Source organism: Coptis chinensis, chromosome 5 (genome assembly GCF_015680905.1).
Source record: "Coptis chinensis isolate HL-2020 chromosome 5, ASM1568090v1, whole genome shotgun sequence".
Lineage (NCBI taxonomy): Eukaryota > Viridiplantae > Streptophyta > Magnoliopsida > Ranunculales > Ranunculaceae > Coptis > Coptis chinensis.
The window spans coordinates 83,476,319-83,497,518 of record NC_141460.1 but is presented as its reverse complement, the minus strand read 5'-3'; the positions used below and the strand labels follow the sequence as shown (position 1 = coordinate 83,497,518).

Sequence of the window (21,200 nt, the reverse complement as noted above, 5' to 3'; positions counted from 1 at the left end):
ATTATCAAGAAATATTTGCCTGGGATATCAACCAAATGCCCAGAGTCAACACAGATGTCGCTTGCCACAGGCTCGATATTGACCCGAGATTCACACCGGTTTGACAAAGACCAAGGTGGATGGCTCCCGTTTAAAACCGGGAAGGTCAATGACTTAGATTGGTAAACCTTGGGAGCAGGGTTCATTAAGCCGTCGAATAACCCGACTTGGGTATCCAATATCGCGTTCGCGGTTCCAAAGAAAAATGGGAAGCTCAGGGTTTGCATTGACTTCACCAACCTAAACAAAGCTTGCCCAGTGCATCCATACCCATTACCTCGCATCTCAAATCTAGTCGATGCGACCTCGGGTTTCGAGCATCTGTCGTTCATGGACGCTTCCTCTGGTTATAACCAGATACCTCTGCTTGAGGAGGACTAGGAGCACACGACGTTTATAACGGACCACGACCTGTATTGCTTTAGAGTCATGCCATTCGGTCTGAAAAATGTAGGCGCCACCTATCAGAGGATGATGAATACAATGTTTGCCGATCTGATTGGGCGTATCATGGAAGTTTACATCGATGACATGGTGGTCAAATCCAAAGAAACACCCGACCACCTTCAGCATTTATAAGAGGTATTCGATAGGCTCGTAAGATATAAATTGAAGTTGAACCCTTCGAAGTGTTCTTTTGGGTTAGCATCTGGAAAGTTCTTAGGATTTCTAATGACTCGACGGGGTATTGAGGCAAACCCTGAACAGATTCGGGCCATTCTCGAAATGCCCCCACCATCGAATAAAAAAGAAATTCAGCGGCTCGCCAGTCGTTTGGCAGCCCTGAATAGATTTATATCAAAGTATTCGAATCGATGCAGGCCATTTTTTCAAACGTTGAAAGGTGCCTCAGTTGGAACGAGGACTATGATAGGGCTTTTAAAGAAATTAAAGCATATTTGGTATCACCCCCCGTCCTGGTTAGTCTGCAAACTGGCCAAGACATTGGAATTTATTTGGCAGCTTCTGAGATCGTAGTAAGCGCAGTATTATTTGTGGACAACCCGGAGGAGTGCCCAATCTACTTCATTAGCAAAATGTTGACTGGATCAGAGAGTAGATATTCTAAAATTGAGAAAATCGCGCTTGCCCTGGTGCATGCAGCACGCATACTTAAGTCATATTTTCAGGGACGTGTGGTTAAATTGTATACAGAATATCCCCTTCGCAAGGCACTCGGACGAGCCGAAGAGTCTGGCCGCCTTGCTGATTGGTCTAGCTACCTAAGTGCTTACCACATCTTATATGAGCCTCGCACTACAGAAAAAGGTCATGCTTTAGCTTCTCTGACGGCGGATTTCCCGATAGAAGATATCATGGTTTCACCCGAGTTATTCGAGGAATAACAACTGCCAGATTTTCCCAACCACCAACCTAACTCCGTTGAAGAGAATTTCACCGAAGGCGAGGCATGGGTTGTGTATACAGATGGTTCAAGTAATAAGAAGGGGTCCGGGATCGGTTGTGTGATAGTCGACCCAAATGGTAGCCGAATTGAGAAGTTCGTCCGACTTTGCTTTCCTGCTTCCAACAATGAAGCCGAATATGAAGCCGCAATATTTGGAATGAGAGCGGCGCTCAAAATGGGGGCAAAGACAATCAACATGGTAACGGATTCTAAGTTAGTTGCTTGTCAGTTTGGCGGGTCATATCAAGCACGAGATGAGTTTTAATGGCGGCTTATTTAGATGTTATAGCGACCTCACGCAAAAATTTGAGTGCATCTCCATTTTGCAAAGACCAAAGGACCGATGTTCTAAGACGCCGATGCATTGGCCTACCTTTCAATTGGCAGATTGATTCAATTGAACCTCGCAATATCAAGGTAAAGGTCCAGCATTACCTAGCATTGACCTCCCATTGCGGAGATATAGTCGACGTCTGTTGTCGAATCGCAAGGCATTCACGCAGATTTATCACCTATCTTAATAAAAAAAGCGGACAAACACCAAGAGCATCCCACTCGTGATTCTCTCCAAAGCCGAGGAGGAGGATCGACATCTCCCCACGGTGGATAATCGACTCGCAGCGATGGCGATAATGAGGTTGTACAGAGGAAGATTCGCGGTACCGATTCAAACGGATCTTGCTGACAATGCTCCTGAAATACCAGATGATCAGTTTTCCGACATCGAGTCAATGGAACTTCTACTTCCCGATTGGCGTTGGAATATGGTTGAATTCTTACGAACTGGAGAACTCCCTGTAGACAGGGCTTTATCTGACAAATTCAAACGGGATGCATAGCAGTTTGTGTTGTTACCTACCTCGGAGGGGGGGGGGTCCCGCCTTTACAGAAAACCCATAGGTTGAGCCCACTCCTCCGGTGCCTTACTCCTGAATAGGACAACAAATTTTAAAAGAAATTCATGAAGGCATCTGTGGAAATCATTCGGGTGGTAGGAGTCTCGCTCACAAAGCTCTCACCCAAGGATACTGGTGGCCATATATGCAAAAAGATGCCAAACAGTTTGTCCAAATATGGGTACCATGCCAGAAACATGCTTGGATCATTAAGCTTCCTGTGAATGAGCTTCATCCTATACTTAGCCCTTGGCCATTTGCTCTGTAGGGACTCGACATTGTGGGTCCTTTACCTAAGGCCCCAGGTAATGTAAGGTTTCTCTTGGTCGCAATTGATTACTTCACGAAGTGGGTTGAAGTTGTATCCTTGAGTCAGATTCAGTCTTCAAACGTCAAACGGTTCATCTGGCGTGATATTGTGTGCCGATTCGGCGTCCCATGTGAAATGGTATCGGACAACAGCCGACAGTTTGATTCTATTGAGATCCACAACTTCTGCAAATCCCTGAAGATACGACATAACTTCTCTGAGCCCTACTATCCCCAGGAAAATGGACAGGCGGAAGCAACGAACCGTGTTATTCTGGACACGTTGAAGAAAAGGCTTGAATCAGCTAAAGGAAACTAGGGCCAAACAGTTACCGGGGGTGCTTTGGGCTTACAGGACAACCGTGTTATTTTTTGATACGTGCTATATTTGATCCAGTTGCAAGCATGAATTAGGATTCAAGGGTTATTTTAAATTTAATATTTCTGAGAGCATGACTAAAGTAAATATAAAGTTTTATTATAGTATCAATGACATGAGTGATTTTTATTTTAAGTGTATCAGGACACTAATTTTCTTGTATGCATGATAATGAAAGACTCCATAATGTTTTATGCATGGATGAACTTACCCCATATGATTTATTAGTTTAAGTAAAATATTATTTTTCGTAGAGATTGCTACGTGTCAAGAAACTGCATGCTCATGAGAAATGATATATTTATCTTGCGTTTAAGTGACAATAATAATTTGTTTTAATATATACAGTTAAACTATATTAGGTTTTGTAATGGCATGAGGATATATATTCGGGTATTATTTAGAAATAATTAATACAAATGTTATCTTGCTTAAGTTTAATCTACGTATATTCTTGGGTATGTTCTAAGTTAATAACCAACGTTATTTGTTTAGAGATAGTTTTACTTAGAAGAATCGGGACGAGATTCTTTGAGATGTGTATAAATTTTGAATCAGCCGTGATTTAAAATATGTATTTATTTTATTTATTTATTAATTGATTAAATTATTTATTTAAAAATCGGTTAGATTGGATTTGGGATATGCGGGCCTGATTTCTGGGCCCGAGTCTGTGTTGGGCTTGGGTTTCAGACCCAAGTATATAAACACATTGTTCTAGAGAATGGGGTTTTGAAAAAAAAAAATGATAAAAATGGAGGCGGAGATGAAAGCTCGTTTCTAGAGGCGTGGCCCTTAATTTAATTTCGGATTTCGGAGGAATTTCGTCGAGCTGTTCATTATTGTGAGTAGATTAGTTTTCTATTTCACAAAATATATTAATTATTCTGTTATTAATATTCGTCATATCGTTGGTAAAACTTTTGTTATTAAAATTAATTAAAATCTATTGAAATTGGGAAACTGGATTGGAACTGTTGAAGCTCGAGAGAGCGTCAATGGCGGCTAAAGCCCAAGGTAATGAATCCTCCTCTGTCCGTATGCGTTACTGTAACACTGAGCCTTTACACTGTCGAACTGGGAACTGTGGATTTGGGGTATTTTGTTGGTTGAAATTGGTTGATGGAGGTCGGGGGTTAAGTACTGGAGGTTGGTTGTCGGTGATGGGATGAGCTGTTCAAGCTCTGTAGAAGGTCGTTAATGGCAGCGCCATCTAGTGTGGAGGAAGGGTTCGATCAAGTGTGTATGGTAGTTGTTTTGGGTTGTATGCGAATTGATTGTCGCGAGGGATTGAGTGCTGGAGAGTGGGGAGGTGCTGTTGAAGCTCGAAGGTCCATTAATGGCGGCACGCACCTCCTCCAGTAAATTACTACGAACTGTTTTTGTTTTGTTTCCGTTAGTGTAGTGTGGGTATTGATGTTCAAATGGGGGCTGTCGATGGTGGTGGTGGAAGCTTGAAACAAGCATTAATGGCGGTTGCGAATTTCAGATCTAGATTTAGGAAGAGTTTTGATTTTATGATTTTCGGTTTTTGCTTTTGTTAAAGGTGTTGGGTTTTTCAAATTGAGTTAAACCGATGTGTTGAAAGGGGAGGACGATCGGTTTTGGTGGTGGCCGGTTTTGGTGGTGGCTGGTGGGGTGAGGAAGATGGCTATTTTGGGCTTGGGCCTGATCATGGGCCGTAGCTAAGTTTAAATGTTTAGTTGGGCCAAAATTGATTTGTTTTGTTGGTTGGGCCGAAACTGATTTTTTGTTTTGCTTGGGCTTGGCCCGAATAACTAAGTTGGTTTTGTTTGGGGCCCAATAATCTATTTTAGTTTTGGGCCAGTTCAATTTAAGTGTTTGGGGCCAAATTTCTAATATTGTTTGGGGCCAGTCCATAGGACTTAAAATAGATATCCAAATCAACGTTTAGACTTTCGGGTTCTAAGGTTTGGGCTTGGCCAGTTGGGTCCGAACCATTACCTTGATCATGAGCCCATGAGCCATGCACCTTGACCTTAGCCATGAACCATGGTTATGACCATGAACCTGCTGAACATAGAAACGACAGTTTGAGTTTGACAATGACAGTTTGACTTTGACCATGATGTGTTGACTTTGACCATTATGTGTTGACTTTGACTTTAACTGTTGACTGTTGACTTTGACCGTTGACTGTGGAATGTTGACTTTTTACAGTTTTTCTCATATTCAAGAATATGGACAAATCTATAATACAAAACAACTCAGTTTTTAGATAATGACCACCAAATTTATACAAGCTTACACAAAGCATTTTAGCATTTGATTTGTCCATACAATTTACAACATAAAACGTAAAGACAATTAAACAGCTTAATACCCACAATCAAAGCCCAATATATATATGATTTACACACTACTCACGTCAAATCTTAATTAGATAATGACAAACAACGTTATATAATGTTCGACAATATTTTATTACTACATTAGTCCATAAAATCCAACATGAGAAAAACTGGAAAAAGTCAACATTCTACATCAACGGTCAAAGTCAAAGTCAAAGTCAAAGTCAACATGGTCAAAGTAAACGGTCAATGATCAACGCATCATGGTCGAGGTCAAAGTCAACATGTCATGGTCAAAGTCAAACTGTCGTTTCCATGTTCGACAGTTGTTCAGGTCATAGCGTGGTGGTTCAAATTTAAGGTCAAAAGTGCATGGCTCAAGGGCTCATGGCTAAGGTAATGGTTCGGACCCAACTGGCCAAGCCCAAACCTTAGAACCCAAAAGTCTAAATATTTAAAAACCCAAATATATCTATTTTAAGTCATACGGACTGGCCCCGAACAATATTAGAAACTGGCCCAAAAACTTATACTGAACTGGCCCAAAACATAATTGGATTCGGCCCAAAAACTTTAAATTGAACTGGTCCACAAAACAGTTTAACCTAACATGGACCGGCCCAAGCAATACAAACTACAATCGGCCCAACCAAAACAAAACAAGGTCGGCCCAACCAAAACAAAACAAGGTCGGCCCAACCCAAAACAAAACAACCAAGGCTTTGGCCCAAGCCCAAACCGGCCAACAGTCATCTTCTCCAAGCTTCTCTCCTCCACCACCACCAAAATCGACCACCACTAGATTCCAATCGGCCACCCAATTCAACCAATCGGTTTCGATCCCCATACCAACCCATACAACTTTAATGAAAATGAAAACCATAAATATTAGTAAATCAAAACTCTTCTCAACCTAGATCTACAATTTTTGGCCACCATTAATGGTCACCCAAGCTTCAACAGCACCTCTGTCAAGCCCCCACTCAACCCTCACACACCCAATAACCACCATTCATCAAACCCCAAACAACAATACCAAATAATATAATTAAAAATCACGCATCAAAAACCAAAGACCACCATTATCGATAATTAAAGCGCCATTAAAACTTTTCAACAAAGACATATACACAACCAAATCAAATGCTTCAACCAACCCACCATACCAAAAATAATACTCACAGCATCACACCAAAACCTGGTTGACCAAAACCACCATCACTTCGGTTTTCAAAACCCACCATCGATGCGGTTTCAAACCTCAAAAATATGGGACGATTTGTTTTTGATTGTTTGGCGCTTTCAAAGCCCCCTCAAACAAGGTTCGAAAGAATATTGGCGATTTCGTTCGTTGTTGGACGCGCCGCCGACGCCATTGCGACGAGTTCAGCGGATTCAAAGCCGGTTTAAATACAAATCAAGAAATCAACAAGGTTTAATAAAACAACGGCACGAAGTCAATCAACGGGATAATGAAGCGATATAAAAAACAAAATATTAGATAGTATACACGCGATATACGAAAACTATACATCCGGTGAAATAGCAAAATAGCTACTCACCTTTATTGATTTCGACGAATCCTCCTAGTTCGTCGTCTCCAACGCCCGAAGCAAACAAGTTTCTAGCTCATTTTCCATTTTCATTATTTTTATTATCTTAAAAAACCCTATTCTTCTAGAACAATGTGTTTATATACTTGGGTTCGAACCTAAGTTTCAACACGCACTTCGCCCAAAACCAGCCCACATGTCCCGAAGTCCAATCCAACCAATTTTAAAAATAAATAATATTTATTAATTAATTAAATAGATAAAAACGATTAAAAAAAAATGCGTAGGCGTTCGTAATAATCCCGTATTTAAATTTAAAACGTATTTTTATTTATTAATTTATTAATTAAATTATTTATTTAAAAATCATTTGGATTGGATTTGGGATACATGGGCCCCGATTTTTCGGGTCCGAAGTCAGATTGAGCTTCGGGTTTCAAACCCAAGTATATAAACACATTTTCTAGAGAATAGGGTTTTAAGATAATAAAAATAATGAAAATGGAGGCAGAGCTAGAAACTCGCTTTGTCGGAGGGTGGAGCGCGACGATTCGGCTGGGAGGATTCGGCCGAAATAATAAAGTGAGTAGCTATTTTGCTATTTCACCGGATGTATAGTTTTCGTGATATCGTGTATACTATCTAATATTTCGCTTTGTATACTATTTCATTATCCCGTTGTATTGACTTCGTACATTTGTTTTATTAAACCTTGTTGAATTTCGGATTTGTATTTAAACCGCCGAATCGTTGAACTCGAAGTCGCCAATGGCGCGTCAGCGAGTCCAATATCGAGAAATCGCCAAGATTTATGCTTTTAACCTTGTTTGGGCCTTGTTAAGGGCCCAACCAACAACAAACAAATCGCCCCATATTTTCAGGTTTGAAACCGCATCGATGGGCGGGTTTTGAAACCGTGAAGTGATGGTGGTTTTGGTCTAATCCAGGTTTTGGGGGTGTGATGCTAGAGTATTATTTTTGGTATGCGGGTTGGTTGAGTTGCGGATTTGGTTGGTAGTGTGTCATTGAGCTTGAGAAGCTTTTCTTTCAACGCCATTATCGTGGATAATCGGTGGTTTGGTTTTGATGTGTGATTTTGTTGTTTGAATTATTTGGTATTGTTGTTTGGGGTTTGATGAATGGTGGTAGTTGGGTTGATGATGGATTGGGTGGGGTCGCCGATCGAGTTTGGAACAAGCTTTAATGGAGATCGAAACTCTAGATCTAGTTTGAAGAAGAGTGTTGAATTACTGATATTAGAGTTTTTGGTTTTTGTTAAAGTGGTAGGGGTTTGTATGAGGATTAAAATCGGTGGGTTAAGATGGGTGGTCGAGTGGAGGTCGACGGTGGTCGATCCGGTGGTGGCAGTTGGAGAAGATGATGAATTGGGCCTGGGGCTTGGGCCTGGGCCAAAGCCTTGGATTGTTTTGTTTGGGCCAACCTTTTATTTGTTTGGATGGGCCGGATTCTATTTTAGTTGGTTTGGTCCATTTTCTTTTAAGTCTTTGGGCCATAACTTAGATTGTTTTCTTTGGGCCGGTCTAATTTGTTTTGTGTTGGGCCTAGTTTTGTTTTTAGTGGTTGGGCCGAGTTTTATTAATTTTCTTTGGGTCCGATTTTAAACATTTTTGGTTGGGCCAGTTTTATTTAATTTCCTTTGGGCCCGATCACTTAACTGTTTTGGGCCAATTTTCTAATTTTGTTTGGGGCCAGTCCATAGGACTTAAAATAAAGATCCAAATGGGTCTTTCAACGTTTAGACTTTCGGGTTCTAAGGTTGGGGCTTGGCCAGTTGGGTCCGAACCATTATCTTAGTCAGGAGCCCATGAGCCATGCACCTTGACCTTAGCCACGAACCATGGCTATGACCATGAACCTGTCGAACATGGAAACGGCAGTTTGACTTTGACAATGACAGTTTGACTTCGACCATGATGCGTTGACATTGACATTGACCATTGACCGTTGACTGTGGAATGTTGACTTTTTCCAGTTTTTCTCATATTTGATTTTATGGACAAATATAGTAATAAAATATTATCGAAAATTGTATAACTTTGTTTGTCATTATCTAATTAAAATTTGACGTGAGTAGTGTGTAAATCATATATATATTGGGCTTTGATTGTGGACTGTGGACTGTTTAATTGTGCTACATTTTATGTTGTAAATTGTATGGACAAATCAAATGCTAAAATGCTGTGGAAGATTGTATAACTTTGGTTGTCATTATCTAATTAAGATTTGACGTTGATATTGTGACATTATATAATATGTTGGGATATATATATTGAATGCAATAGTTTTGGAGACATAAATGTATAAACGCTCAATTATTTTATCTGTGAGATGCTAGTAGAGTATTTATGGTTATTTCCCACGGGATTGTGCGTAGTGCAATAATATATTGGCACGTGAAAGAATGAAAGTGGTTATGAGATATAATTAAGATATTTCTAAATATTGTGGCATAGTGCAATAAGGTATTTGACCTGCACGTGATATAGTGGTATTAGTATGAGTCATAAATGTATGACACGTAACGAAAATCTTAGAACCTGACTACCACAACTCATGTGATTTGCCCTGTGTGGGTGTATGTGATATATAAGATGTGATATATAAGATGTTGATTGACCCATGTGTTGGGCAATCGTAGCCGAATAGTGGCTTGATTATTCCGTTCGCAAAATATAACGAGACGCGCGATATTTTATGCCGAATAGTGGCATTACTTACATAATGGCTTCCATGTGAGGATTTACGGTGTGCGCATCCCGCCGTGGTGGTTGGTTCACGGAGTGGTTCATTATGTAAGGGAGGCATGTGGATGTACATGTTTGGCGTTGGGTAGCGATTGTGGTAGCCGTGGAAACTAGGTAAGACATAGATCTGACGTGATTTTAGGGACACACAAAGAAAGCCTTAAATATTCTAATTATGGTAATATGTTGGTTATTTGTTTAGTTAGAACCTAAAAGCGCCTCGATGGAGGAACTACCCGCTTTATTTATTATCGTGATAGTTTGTTGTGTGGTTAGTAGGAAGTTAAAAAGCCTCGATTGGAGGAACTACCGCCTTTAGTTATTGAACTTAAGGATGTTGTATTAGTCGTTAAAAGTTAAGGCGCCTCGGTGGAGGAACTAACTGCCATATGGATTGTGTATATATAGGTATAATTACGTGTTGTATTTTAGAGCTACTCACACCAGCATTTTTATAATGCTGACCCGATTTGCATGTTTGCTTATCGGGTGTGTTCATTAAATGAACACAGTTGATAAGTCTTGACAGGTTTAGTGTTGAAGAAGATTGGTTGCTGCTTGTGGTTTGCGTTAGCGTTGCATTTCAAGATAGGTTTTGTTTTCCATTAAGGTGATATAGATTTTCCGTTGAGGAAATATTATTTGTATTTTCATTTGTAATTTTAATTAAAGAGTTATTGAAAAGAGATTTGTAACCTAATCTTATTTGATGAATTTTTGTAATGAAGTGGACATTTGTTTAATTGAAATTTTTATTGGTTTTAATTATCCCGATATTTAAACCTGTTTATGGGTTTTGGGAGTTGAGAGTCGCCACACCCGGAGATCGAAGAGTCGAGAACAAATAATGTTTTTCCAACTCATTTGAAAATCGGGTTTTGATTTGGTATCGAAAGCATTTGGTTAGCTTAGACTTAGGTGAGTCTAGGTGATTCTCGGATCGTGGTTTATGGGTAGTGTTTAAGAAGTATTATTTTCAAAAATATTTCCGCTAGTTGTTTTATTTTTACAAAGAAAATGAAAGAGATATAGAAATAAAGAGAGTCAATATTTTTCTTGATTTGAATGTATGTGTAATGTGTATATTTATATTAGTTACTTGTGGAGTGGATATGAAATGATTTTTGTTTCCTTATCATAAGAGGAGTAGTTACATTTATTATATGTTAATTATTGACAGATTTGATCAAAATGACGTGTGCTGCTATAGTGTGGTTTTGTTGTTGGTGATCATTTTCACGTGGAGTATGGATTAAGTATGACAACCTGTCTCTGAACTTTGTATTTGGGTGTTATGTGATTGTTCAAGAAGCAAGGAGATATTTTATCTATATTGAATGAGTTGTATTATCTGATGACTTTGTGACGTACTAAGTAAGGAACTAATTGCCTCGGTGTTGGAGGAACTATCTTGCCTTACTCGTACACTTTAATGGATGAATAGCATTTTGAAGTATAAGAGATTAATTTGTTAGATGTGATTAATTATAAATAGAAAGAAAAAATAAAAAAATAAAAAAATAAAAAAAATATACGTGTATTCTTTTTAGATGCGTATACTTGCGTATACACGTGTATTCTTTCTTGAGTTGTGTATACTTGCGTATACACGTGTATTCTTTTTGAGATGTGTATACTTGCGTATACACGTGTATTCTTTTTGAGATGTGAATACTTGCGTATACACGTTTTTATATTATTCTATATATAGATGAACTATTACCGGGTATATGATGATAATAGTGTTTCACCAACATGGCATGATAGATTAATATTGTTAAATTAGTTTCACATTGATTTTGCATATTCGAGTATTCTTACATATATACCTTGATTTATGGTTCATAAATATTACCGTGATAATATAACTTATTATGGGTGATATATTAGAAGTGAGTTTATATTATCCTAAATCTTTTTAGAATTCGTGTGATACGGTAGCAAGTATTATGTTAATTGTTATTGTATATGGAGATTAATTTTTGAATCTTTTCACCGTTTAAAATAATTAGTAATAATAATAATAGCAATGAGCGTCGAGTATTTATTCTTAATTGTTTTGTTTCAGTCTATATGATTTTGATAGATGAATATGAAAAATTATTTTTTGATATGTGCTATATTTGATCCAGTTGCAAGCATGAATTAGGATTCAAGGGTTGTTTTAAATTTAATATTTCTGAGAGTATAACTAAAGTGAATATAAAGTTTTAGTGTAGTATCAATGACATGAGTGATTTTTATTTTGAGTGTATTAAGGCACAAATTTTTCTTTGGTGCATGATAATGAAAACTCCATAATGTTTTATGCATGGATGAACTTACCCTGTATTATTGATTAGTTACGTAGAATATTATTTCTTGTAGAGACTGCTACGTGTCAAGAAACTACATGCTAAAAAGATATGATATATTTATCTTGTATTTAAGTGACAGTAATAATTTGTTTTAATATAGACAGTTAAACTATAATAGGTTTTGTAATGGCATGAGGATATATATCCGGGTATTATTTAGAAATAATTAATACAAATGTTATCTTGATTAAGTTTAATCTACGTATATTCTTAGGTATGTTCTAAGTTAATAACCAACGTTATTTGTTCGTATAGCTTTACTTCCGAATCTCGGGACGATATTCTTTTGAGATGTGTATAGTTGTAACGCCCGTATTTAAAATATGTATTTTTTAATTATTAATTAATTAAATTATTTATTTAAAAATCGGCTGGATTGGATTTGGGATATGCGGGCCTGATTTTTGGGCCCGAGTCTGTATTGGGCTTGGGTTTCAAACCCAAGTATATAAACACATTTTTCTAGAGAATAGGGTTTCTTAAGATAATAAAAATAATGAAAATGGAGGCAGAGCTAGAAACTCGTTTGCTGGAGGGTGGAGCGCGACGATTCGGGCTAGGAGGATTCATCGAGCTGTTAATAAAGGTGAGTAGCTATTTTGCTATTTCACCGGATGTATAGTTTTCGTATATCGGTGTATACTATCTAATGTTTCTGTTTTGTATACTACTCATTATCCTGTTGTATTGGACTTCGTGCCATTTGTTTTATTAAACCTTGTTGAATTTCGGATTTGTATTTAAACCGTTTGAATCATTTGGAACTTCGGAAGTCGCCAATGGGCGCCTTGAGTCCAACAATGAGAAATCGCCAAGATTTATGTCGAACCTTGTTTGGGCTGTTAATGGCGCCCAAACCCAACAATGATACAAATCGTCCCATATTTTTGAGGTTTGAAACCGTACTGATGGTGGGTTTTGAAACCGTAGTGATGGTGGTTTTGGTCGAACTAGGTTTTGGGTGTGATGCTAGAGTATTATTTTTTGGTATGGTGGGTTGGTTGAGTTGTGATTTGGTTTGTGTAGTGTCTTTGTTGGAGCTTGAGAAGGCTTTAATGGCTTCTAACGCCATTATCGCGGATAATCGGTGGTTTGGTTTTGATGTGTGATTTTCGTTGTTTGAATTATTTGGTATTGTTGTTTGGGGTTTGATGAATGGTGGTAGTTGGGTTGATGATGGATTGGGTGGGGGCTGTCGATTGGAGCTTGGAACAAGCTTTAATGGAGGTCGAAACTCTAGATCTAGTTTGAAGAAGATTGTTGAATTACTGATATTAGAGTTTTTGGTTTTTGTTAAAGTGGTAGGGGTTTGTATGAGGATTAAAATCGGTGGGTTAAGATGGGTGGTCGAGTGGAGGTCGACGGTGGTCGATCCGGTGGTGGCAGTTGGAGAAGATGATGAATTGGGCCTGGGTCGGTTTCTCTTGGGTTTAGGTTTGTTGGTTGGGCAAAAAACCTTATTTTGTGTGGGCCGAAATCTAATTTAGTTTGGGCCGGATTTTAGTTAAGTTGTTAGGGGGCTGGACCACATTAGTTATGTTGGGTCAGTTCTCTTTGTTTCTTTGGGCCGACCCAATTAAAGTGTTGGGCCAGTTCCAAATTAAGTTGTGGACCAGTTTTGGTTTTGATTGGGCCGGTTTCAGGTCAAATTTTCGGGTCGAACTCAGTTGTGTTTTGGGCCAGTTCAGTCTAAAGTTTTTGGGCCAGTTTCTAATATTGCTTGGGGCCAGTCCATAAGATTTAATATAGATCCCAATTGGGTCAGGTTGAATAATAAGTTGGTGTAGACTTTCGGGGCCGGGTTTTAAGGTTTGGGCTTGGCCAGTTGGGTCCGAACCATTACCTTGGTCATGAGCCCATGAGCCATGCACATTGACCTTAGCCATGAACCATGGCTATGACCCTGAACCTGTCGAACATGGAAACGACAGTTTGACAATGACAGTTTGACTTCGACCATGATGTGTCGACTTTGACTTTGACCATGACGTGTTGACTTTGACTTGGACCATTGACCGTTGACTTTGACCGTTGACCGTTCACTTTGACTATTGACTGTGGAATGTTGACTTTTTCCAGTTTTTTCACATGTTTAAGAATATGGACAAATATAATAATAAAATATTGTTGATATTATATAACGTTGTTTGTCATTATCTAATTAAGATTTGACGTGAGTAGTGTGTAAAGCATATATATATTGGGCTTTGATTGATCGTGGATTTTTTAATTGTGCTACATTTTATGTTGTAAATTGTATGGACAAATCAAATGCTAAAATGCTGTGGAAGCTTGTATAAATTTGGTGGTCTTTATCTAATTAAGATTTGACGTGGATATTGTGACACTATGTAATATGTGGGATATATATATTAAATGCAATAGTTTTGGAGACATAAATGTATAAACGCTCTATTATTATATATGTGAGATGCTACTATGAGGTAGTATAGTATTGGTGAATATTTGCCCACGGGAGTGTGGCGTAGTGCAATAATATATTGACACGTGAAAGAATGAAAGTGGTTATGAGATATAATTGAGATATTTCTAAATATTGTGGCTTAGTGCAATAAGATAATCAACATGCACGTGATATAATGGAATTATTATGAGTCATAAATGTATGACACCTGAATAAATTACGTAACGAAAATCCTAGAACCAGACTACCACAACTCATGTGATTTGCCCTGTGTGGGCGTATGTGATATGATTGGCCCTTTCCGGGCGCTTTGATGAAATTTCGAATGGCCTTCGGCGTAAGTAATGTGATTGACCCTACGGCGTTTGATGAATCTGAATGGCCCTTCCGGGCGTAACCGAATAGTGGCTTGATTATTCCGTTAAGCAAAATAGAAGAGCGAGACGACGATATTTTATGCGAATAGTGGCATTACTTACATAATGGCTTCCGTGTGAGGATTTACGGTGTCGCGCATCCATCCCGTGGTGGTTACGCACGGAGTGGTTCATTATGTAAGGGGAGGCATGTGGATGTACATGTTCGGCGTTGGGTAGCGATTGTGGTAGCCAGGGAAACTAGGTAAGACATAGATACGACGTGATTTTAGGGACACACAAAGAAAGCCTTAATTAATATAATTATGGTAATATGTTGGTAAATGATATATCTCTAGATAAATTGGGCCTCACACGAAAGTCATTATGTACAAATAACCATACGTATTTCCGGTTCACTGAAACCAAACCATACGGATCAGAGCATTTGGTATCTTAGGCTATATGGCAGGCCTAAGATGCGCCTTTGGTAAATTCGGATAGCTTAGTCGACATACCCCGAAGTTAAACTGTCACACCCTGAATTTCGACAGAATTCGGAAAAACATTATTTGTTCCCGACTCTTCGATTTTCGAGGTGTGACGCACTCTCCACTTCCAAAAACCTATAAACAGTTTAAATATGCGGATAATTATAAACCAATAAAATTTTTAACTTAAACAAAAGTCCTCTTCATTACAAAAATTAACAAATGAAAATACAAATAACATTGTCTCAACTGAAAATCTATATCACCTCAAAGGAAAACAAGGCCTATCTTGAAATGCGACGTTAATGCAAATCACGAGCAGCAACCAATCTTCTTCCACACTAAACCTGTCAAGACTTATCAACTGTGTTCATTTAATGAACACACTCGATAAGCAAACATACAAATCGGGTCAGCATTATAAAAATGCTGGTGTGAGTAGCTCTAAAATACAACATATAATTATACCTATATATACACAATCCATACTGCAGTTAGTTCCTCTACCGAGGCGCCTTAACTTCTAACAACTAATACAACATCCTTAGGTTCAATAACTAAGGCAGGTAGTTCCTCCACTGAGGCGCCTTAACTTCCCACTAACCACACAACAAACTATACTCATAATAAATAAGGCATGTAGTTCCTCCATCGAGGCGCCTTAGGTTCTAACTAAACTATAACCAGCCAAGCATATACAATCATCTATCTGAAGATACATCATTAACCAACACATTACCATAATTATATTATTTAAGGCTTTCTTTGTGTGTCCTTAAAATCACGTCGTATCTATGTCTTACCTAGTTTCCCTGGCTACCACAATCGCTACCCAACGCCGAACATGTACATCCACATGTCTCCCCTTACATAATGAACCACTCCGTGCGTAACCACCCTGAGCGGGATGCCTAGAAGAAATCAAAATAATGAGGAAAGAATCAAAAACACAATTTTAAAAATTTGATCAGAATATTTTAGATTTGTCCAATTGAACTTTACTAATCCGATTGGATTCATGTTCGGATAAATAGCTTTTAACCCGCAAAATCGCAGCCTCAACTAAAGTTCCACAACAGTACGTGTTTTAATATTTTTTTTTTGTTTTAAACAAAATACACAACGTGTGTGCGTCCATCTAGTCTATGTTGGAAGTTTTGGTATAATGTATTTATGTATGAAAATTGTTATGTACTAAAAGTTGACATTTGGATGAAATTTCTTTCTAGTTGGTTTGGTTGCATCTCCCCAAATTGTTCATGATTTGATTGGATACATCACCCCTGATATTATGATTGGTGTTTATTATTGATTCTTGGATCCAACTCAACCTTCTTTCTTTTTGTTGGTCAAGCTTGCACCCAGTTCTTGAGCTACCTCTAGATGAGGAGCATTTTTTATTGGAGCTTCCATGGCATGTGCCTGGAGCCTTTTGGAGCTACCGAGACCAACAAGTCTAGAGCCTTTGTTTTTGTTTGTTGATGTTGTTGTTGGTGCTTGTTCGAGGATGATGTTTGCAGCTAGAGCTTGGAGATGAGAATCTTTCTTTTTTTTTTTTTTTTTTTTTTTTTTTTTTTTTTTTTGCTTAAAAAGGAGTCTTTATTGATACTTTGTTGAGGTTAGCATTGTAATTGCAAACCTGAAATATATTTCAACTTGAGAGAGAGTGTTGGAAAATATGAGTATTAGTAATATTTACAATATGTAGTTTAGTCGCACATTGAGTAGGTAAGAGTTTATAACTATTTAGTATCACGAACTTCTATTTTTTTTTTCCTAAATGGTATCCGAACTTTTTTTCTCTCCTATCAATACCACAAACTTCGAATTTTTTTACGATTTGGTTCTTCATAAATTTATTTGACCAAAATGTCTTTAGAGCATTCCCAATGCAAGCCACTCTTATTCACCTCTACGTCAGCTCTATTTCCCCTCTTTTCCACCGTTTTAGTGAAAAGCAAGGTGAGACTGCCCAATGCAAAGGTGACTATTATTCTCGGTCGAGATGTTTGATTCCGTCTGAATGTTAAAATCGAAAAAACACACCGGACAGAATGAAACATCCCGTCAGAAGTTAAAAAAAAAAACCAAAAAATTTAAAAAAACACACGAAACGGAATAAAACATCCCGTCCGAAGTTCCCAACTCAGCTACTATCTCGGTTAAAGGTTTCACTCTCGTTTTAACTTGGGAAAATAGTCACCTTGATATTCACATTTGCATTGGGCAAAGTTTTTTTACCATTTGAAGGTAAATATTATCACATCCTCTTGATATTCATATGCATTGGGAATGCTCTTATGTCTTTAATTTCCAAATTATCATTCCATCACTTAAGTTATTATAGTCATCTAACTCGTCCCAATAGAATTAATCCGTGAATCCGATGGTGATTATATATCTTCTTCATCCACCACTCCATCTTCTTTTAGATAAAAAAAAAAGATTTTGGTTGGTGGTGACGGGGTGGAAATGGTGGCAAAGATGGATGAAGAAGATACACTAAGCTTTAAATTATAAAAGGGTTAACCAGTATTTACCGATCAGACACATTGAGTACCACGTTCAATGATATTGCCATTGGAATCTTGGCATCAACACTTTATACAATGCATGCAGGGATGCATATATACCTATTTCTTCCTTCACACTTTTACAGGCCCACTGGCCAAATTTATTGTTTTAGTTACCTTGTGAAGTACCACAAAACCATATTTGACTAATAAATACTTATGGGAAGTCAAACTAAGCCGATTGCCATTTTAAGTGACAAAAACCTTAGAACAACCAGTGACACCTCTCAATTTTCCATCTAAGTTCAACAAAAACTAAATAGTTATAAACTTAAGTACTAAACTAAAAATTCAACCAAACCATCTCACAAATAAGAACCACTCAGGTACCTGCAACAACTACAGTACTCAGCTGAACCAGACTTAAGCATCAAGAGTATAGCAAGTAGAAGTTGTTGACTGTTAACATATATCTTATGTTCTTATACAGTCATATTAAGAAGAAAAAAGGGGATAAAATAACAGTGAGCTGATATACACTACTTTCCTTTCCCAAACAATATGACCATTAATCTGAAACAAAAGCCTGGAGATCTACAGCCCATACTCTATCCGTAGCAACAACCAATTGGACAGAAGACATTCGATTGAAACAAATCCAATCAAACCAAATGCAATAAAAGATATCATACTTCTCCTAATGCTCTCTGGATGTCCTTCTGCATAAGTACACAAGTAGCATAAGTACACAAGTACATAAACACAAAACAATATATCTTCATATGAAAACAAACCCATGCATGAAACAAACCAACACATAAATAAAACCAAGCCAAGGAAAGCATATGACCTCGATAGCCAATGGTGTGGTCATAGTAGCATAGCGTTCAATTACGCGGCCTTCTTTATCCACCAAAAACTTGGTGAAGTTCCATTTTATCCTGCTCCCCATAAAACCAGTTTTGCTTGCTTTAAGGAATTTGTACACAGGCGACGCATCTGGACCATTCACACAAACCTGGAGGCAATAGAAAGAACCATAGCTGAGCACCTTTAGCATGAATGTGTTAATAATATTTATATATTTTTTTTAAAATCATCAGTAATTTTTTTATTTCGATATTTGGAAATACATCAGTAATAATATATGAAAAGATGGAGAATCAGCATAAATACCCACCAATTACATGGATACGAAATTGATTGCGACTTCTTTTATTTGATAATTACTCTATCTTGGGGGTCATTTCTTATTCTCTTTTGCCCCCCTTGTTTTTTTCAGGCAACTCTTAAGACTAGAATGAATTCCTTTCAAAATTTCAGTCACAACTCACACAAGTGAAGAAATGTTATAATCAAGTCTGCAGCCATCTGACTAGCTCAGCCCAATACTTTCTAATAATTGGAAAAAAAAAAAACATGTGATTGACATGCAAGCATAGTCTGAAATGCTCACAACATATACATAATGCTTCAGATCCACTTTATCAATTACCTTTTGGAAAATTGGAAATTCAGCCTTGAACCTTGTACATGCAAATTTCTCCACCTCTTCCTCATCCCAGGGCTCTTGCTTCAAGAATTGATTACAAGGAAATGCCAAGATCTCAAAACCTGAAAAATCCACTCAAACATGTAAAGGACTCCAAGTCAATCAGAAGACATACCATGCTTAAGAAGATAATCAAAAGAAATTATATCCATGGATAAATTTCAAGAAAAAAGGAAAAAGAAAAATTGAAGGTGAAGGAAACATTTTTATGTTTAACAGCTCTAGATTACAACTCTTGCAAGGGGTAGCTGGGCTCCAGGGTTATCCCTAAAGCCTAGGAGATCACCTAGAGCATATCCTGTTGCTGGTAATACTAAATTTCCTCCTCTTGTTTTCTAAAAGTTGTAATCATGCAAAAACATATACGGCAACATTTATTACGTACTAATACAGAAGCACATCTAAGAAACTAAATACAAAATTTTATTCATTCTTACATCCATTAGTCATTTAAGGATTAATATAATCAAAGAAGAAAGCTATGTATTACATATACGAAATCAGAAATCAACATCCAGAAATGACGTTAGTAGCTTCTACTTCACTTTGACCTTGAAGATAAAGTGCATTTAATTCTTATAAGCAGACCAAATCCAACTTAGACATCATGTACGTAATGTCTGCTCATTCAATCACTACACTCCGAGTAGTTGCCACTGTGCCGATGGCTACATCAAACTTGGGTGTGACACAAACCTTATCTGAGTGCCCGCAATTTAACCATAAAAGGATAAGAAAATGTTTAAGAATGGTGTAAATAAGAGGAAAATAAAATAACGTTATTTCTACTCTGTTTTATTTTATGGAGCCTAGATGAACCTAGAAAACCCAAGCGACTTCTAGCACCCAGTTGGTTAGAGCGCAGATTGAAGTGAGTTGGAAAAATCCTGCCTATTGCTCAATGTAAATGGCATATTTTCCCTCTTTTTTCCTAACAAAATCTACTCTTCACACCAAAAAAATTGACAACATAAATAAAAAAGGAATCATTTTATGTGACACCATCACACCACCCAAATGAAAAGGAATCATTTATTCGATAACCAAAACAATGCATTTTGATTACCATCATGACAGGTACATTTTGCCACCATACAAACACAGACATATACTAACTATTAAGAAAGAAAAAGCAAGGCAAAAGAATAAGAAACTGACCTTTGTCCTTGTACTTGGTATAAAGCTCAGTCAACTGCTCATAATTGGTGTTTGTAAACCCACTGTTTCAAAAACACACATCACCAAAAAACCATCCAATAAAAAAAAAATCCACAAAGGCAACATAGAGAGACACTTACCATTTAGAAGCAACGTTAACAACAATAAGAACCTTCCCTTTATACACACTGAGATCAACCTCCTTCCCTTTATTATCCTGTACACAAACAAAGCAGCCATAAAGAATCCAACTTTGATTTCTTCTCGTACCAAACAAAACAAAACATACCTTAACTTTGAGCTCATGCAAAGAGGAAGGAAGCTGTTCTGAGCTTTGGCTAGCCCCCATTTCTTCTTCTTCTCGTTTCTCGTGGGGGAGGATTAAGGCACAACGAACAAAAATTAAAACAGAAAAAACAATCTTGTTATTTTGGGATAGAGATGAGTCAATCAAGTCAAGTCGTGTGACACCTGGCACCTAATTTGGATTTGAAGTTGATTAAGATTGAATTGCTAAAATAACTTCACGTCTGTCAAGTGTGTACAAACAAACATTCATTTTACTCTTATCAAGTGTGCATGGGTAGAACACGCGTACAACTCTTATGAATTAAAGTTGTTGGGGGAGTATAAATGCATGTTGCCATATTTAAAGAGCGGATATCGAAATAGCAAGAAATGGGTCCC

General features: G+C 37.7%; 1 protein-coding gene across 1 annotated transcript; it reads right to left on the bottom strand.

The window, feature by feature from the left end:
- Nucleotides 1–18,242: 18,242 nt before the first annotated feature.
- On the bottom strand, nt 18,243–21,084 carry GPX5 (glutathione peroxidase 5). The gene is made up of 6 exons (XM_086561224.1): nt 20,803–21,084; nt 20,654–20,730; nt 20,514–20,575; nt 19,299–19,417; nt 18,654–18,821; nt 18,243–18,522 (listed from the first exon to the last, which is right to left on the bottom strand). Exons 1-6 carry the CDS (start codon nt 20,860–20,862, stop codon nt 18,490–18,492), a joined length of 519 nt encoding a protein of 172 aa, XP_086417350.1. The 5' UTR covers nt 20,863–21,084; the 3' UTR covers nt 18,243–18,489.
- Nucleotides 21,085–21,200: the final 116 nt, after the last annotated feature.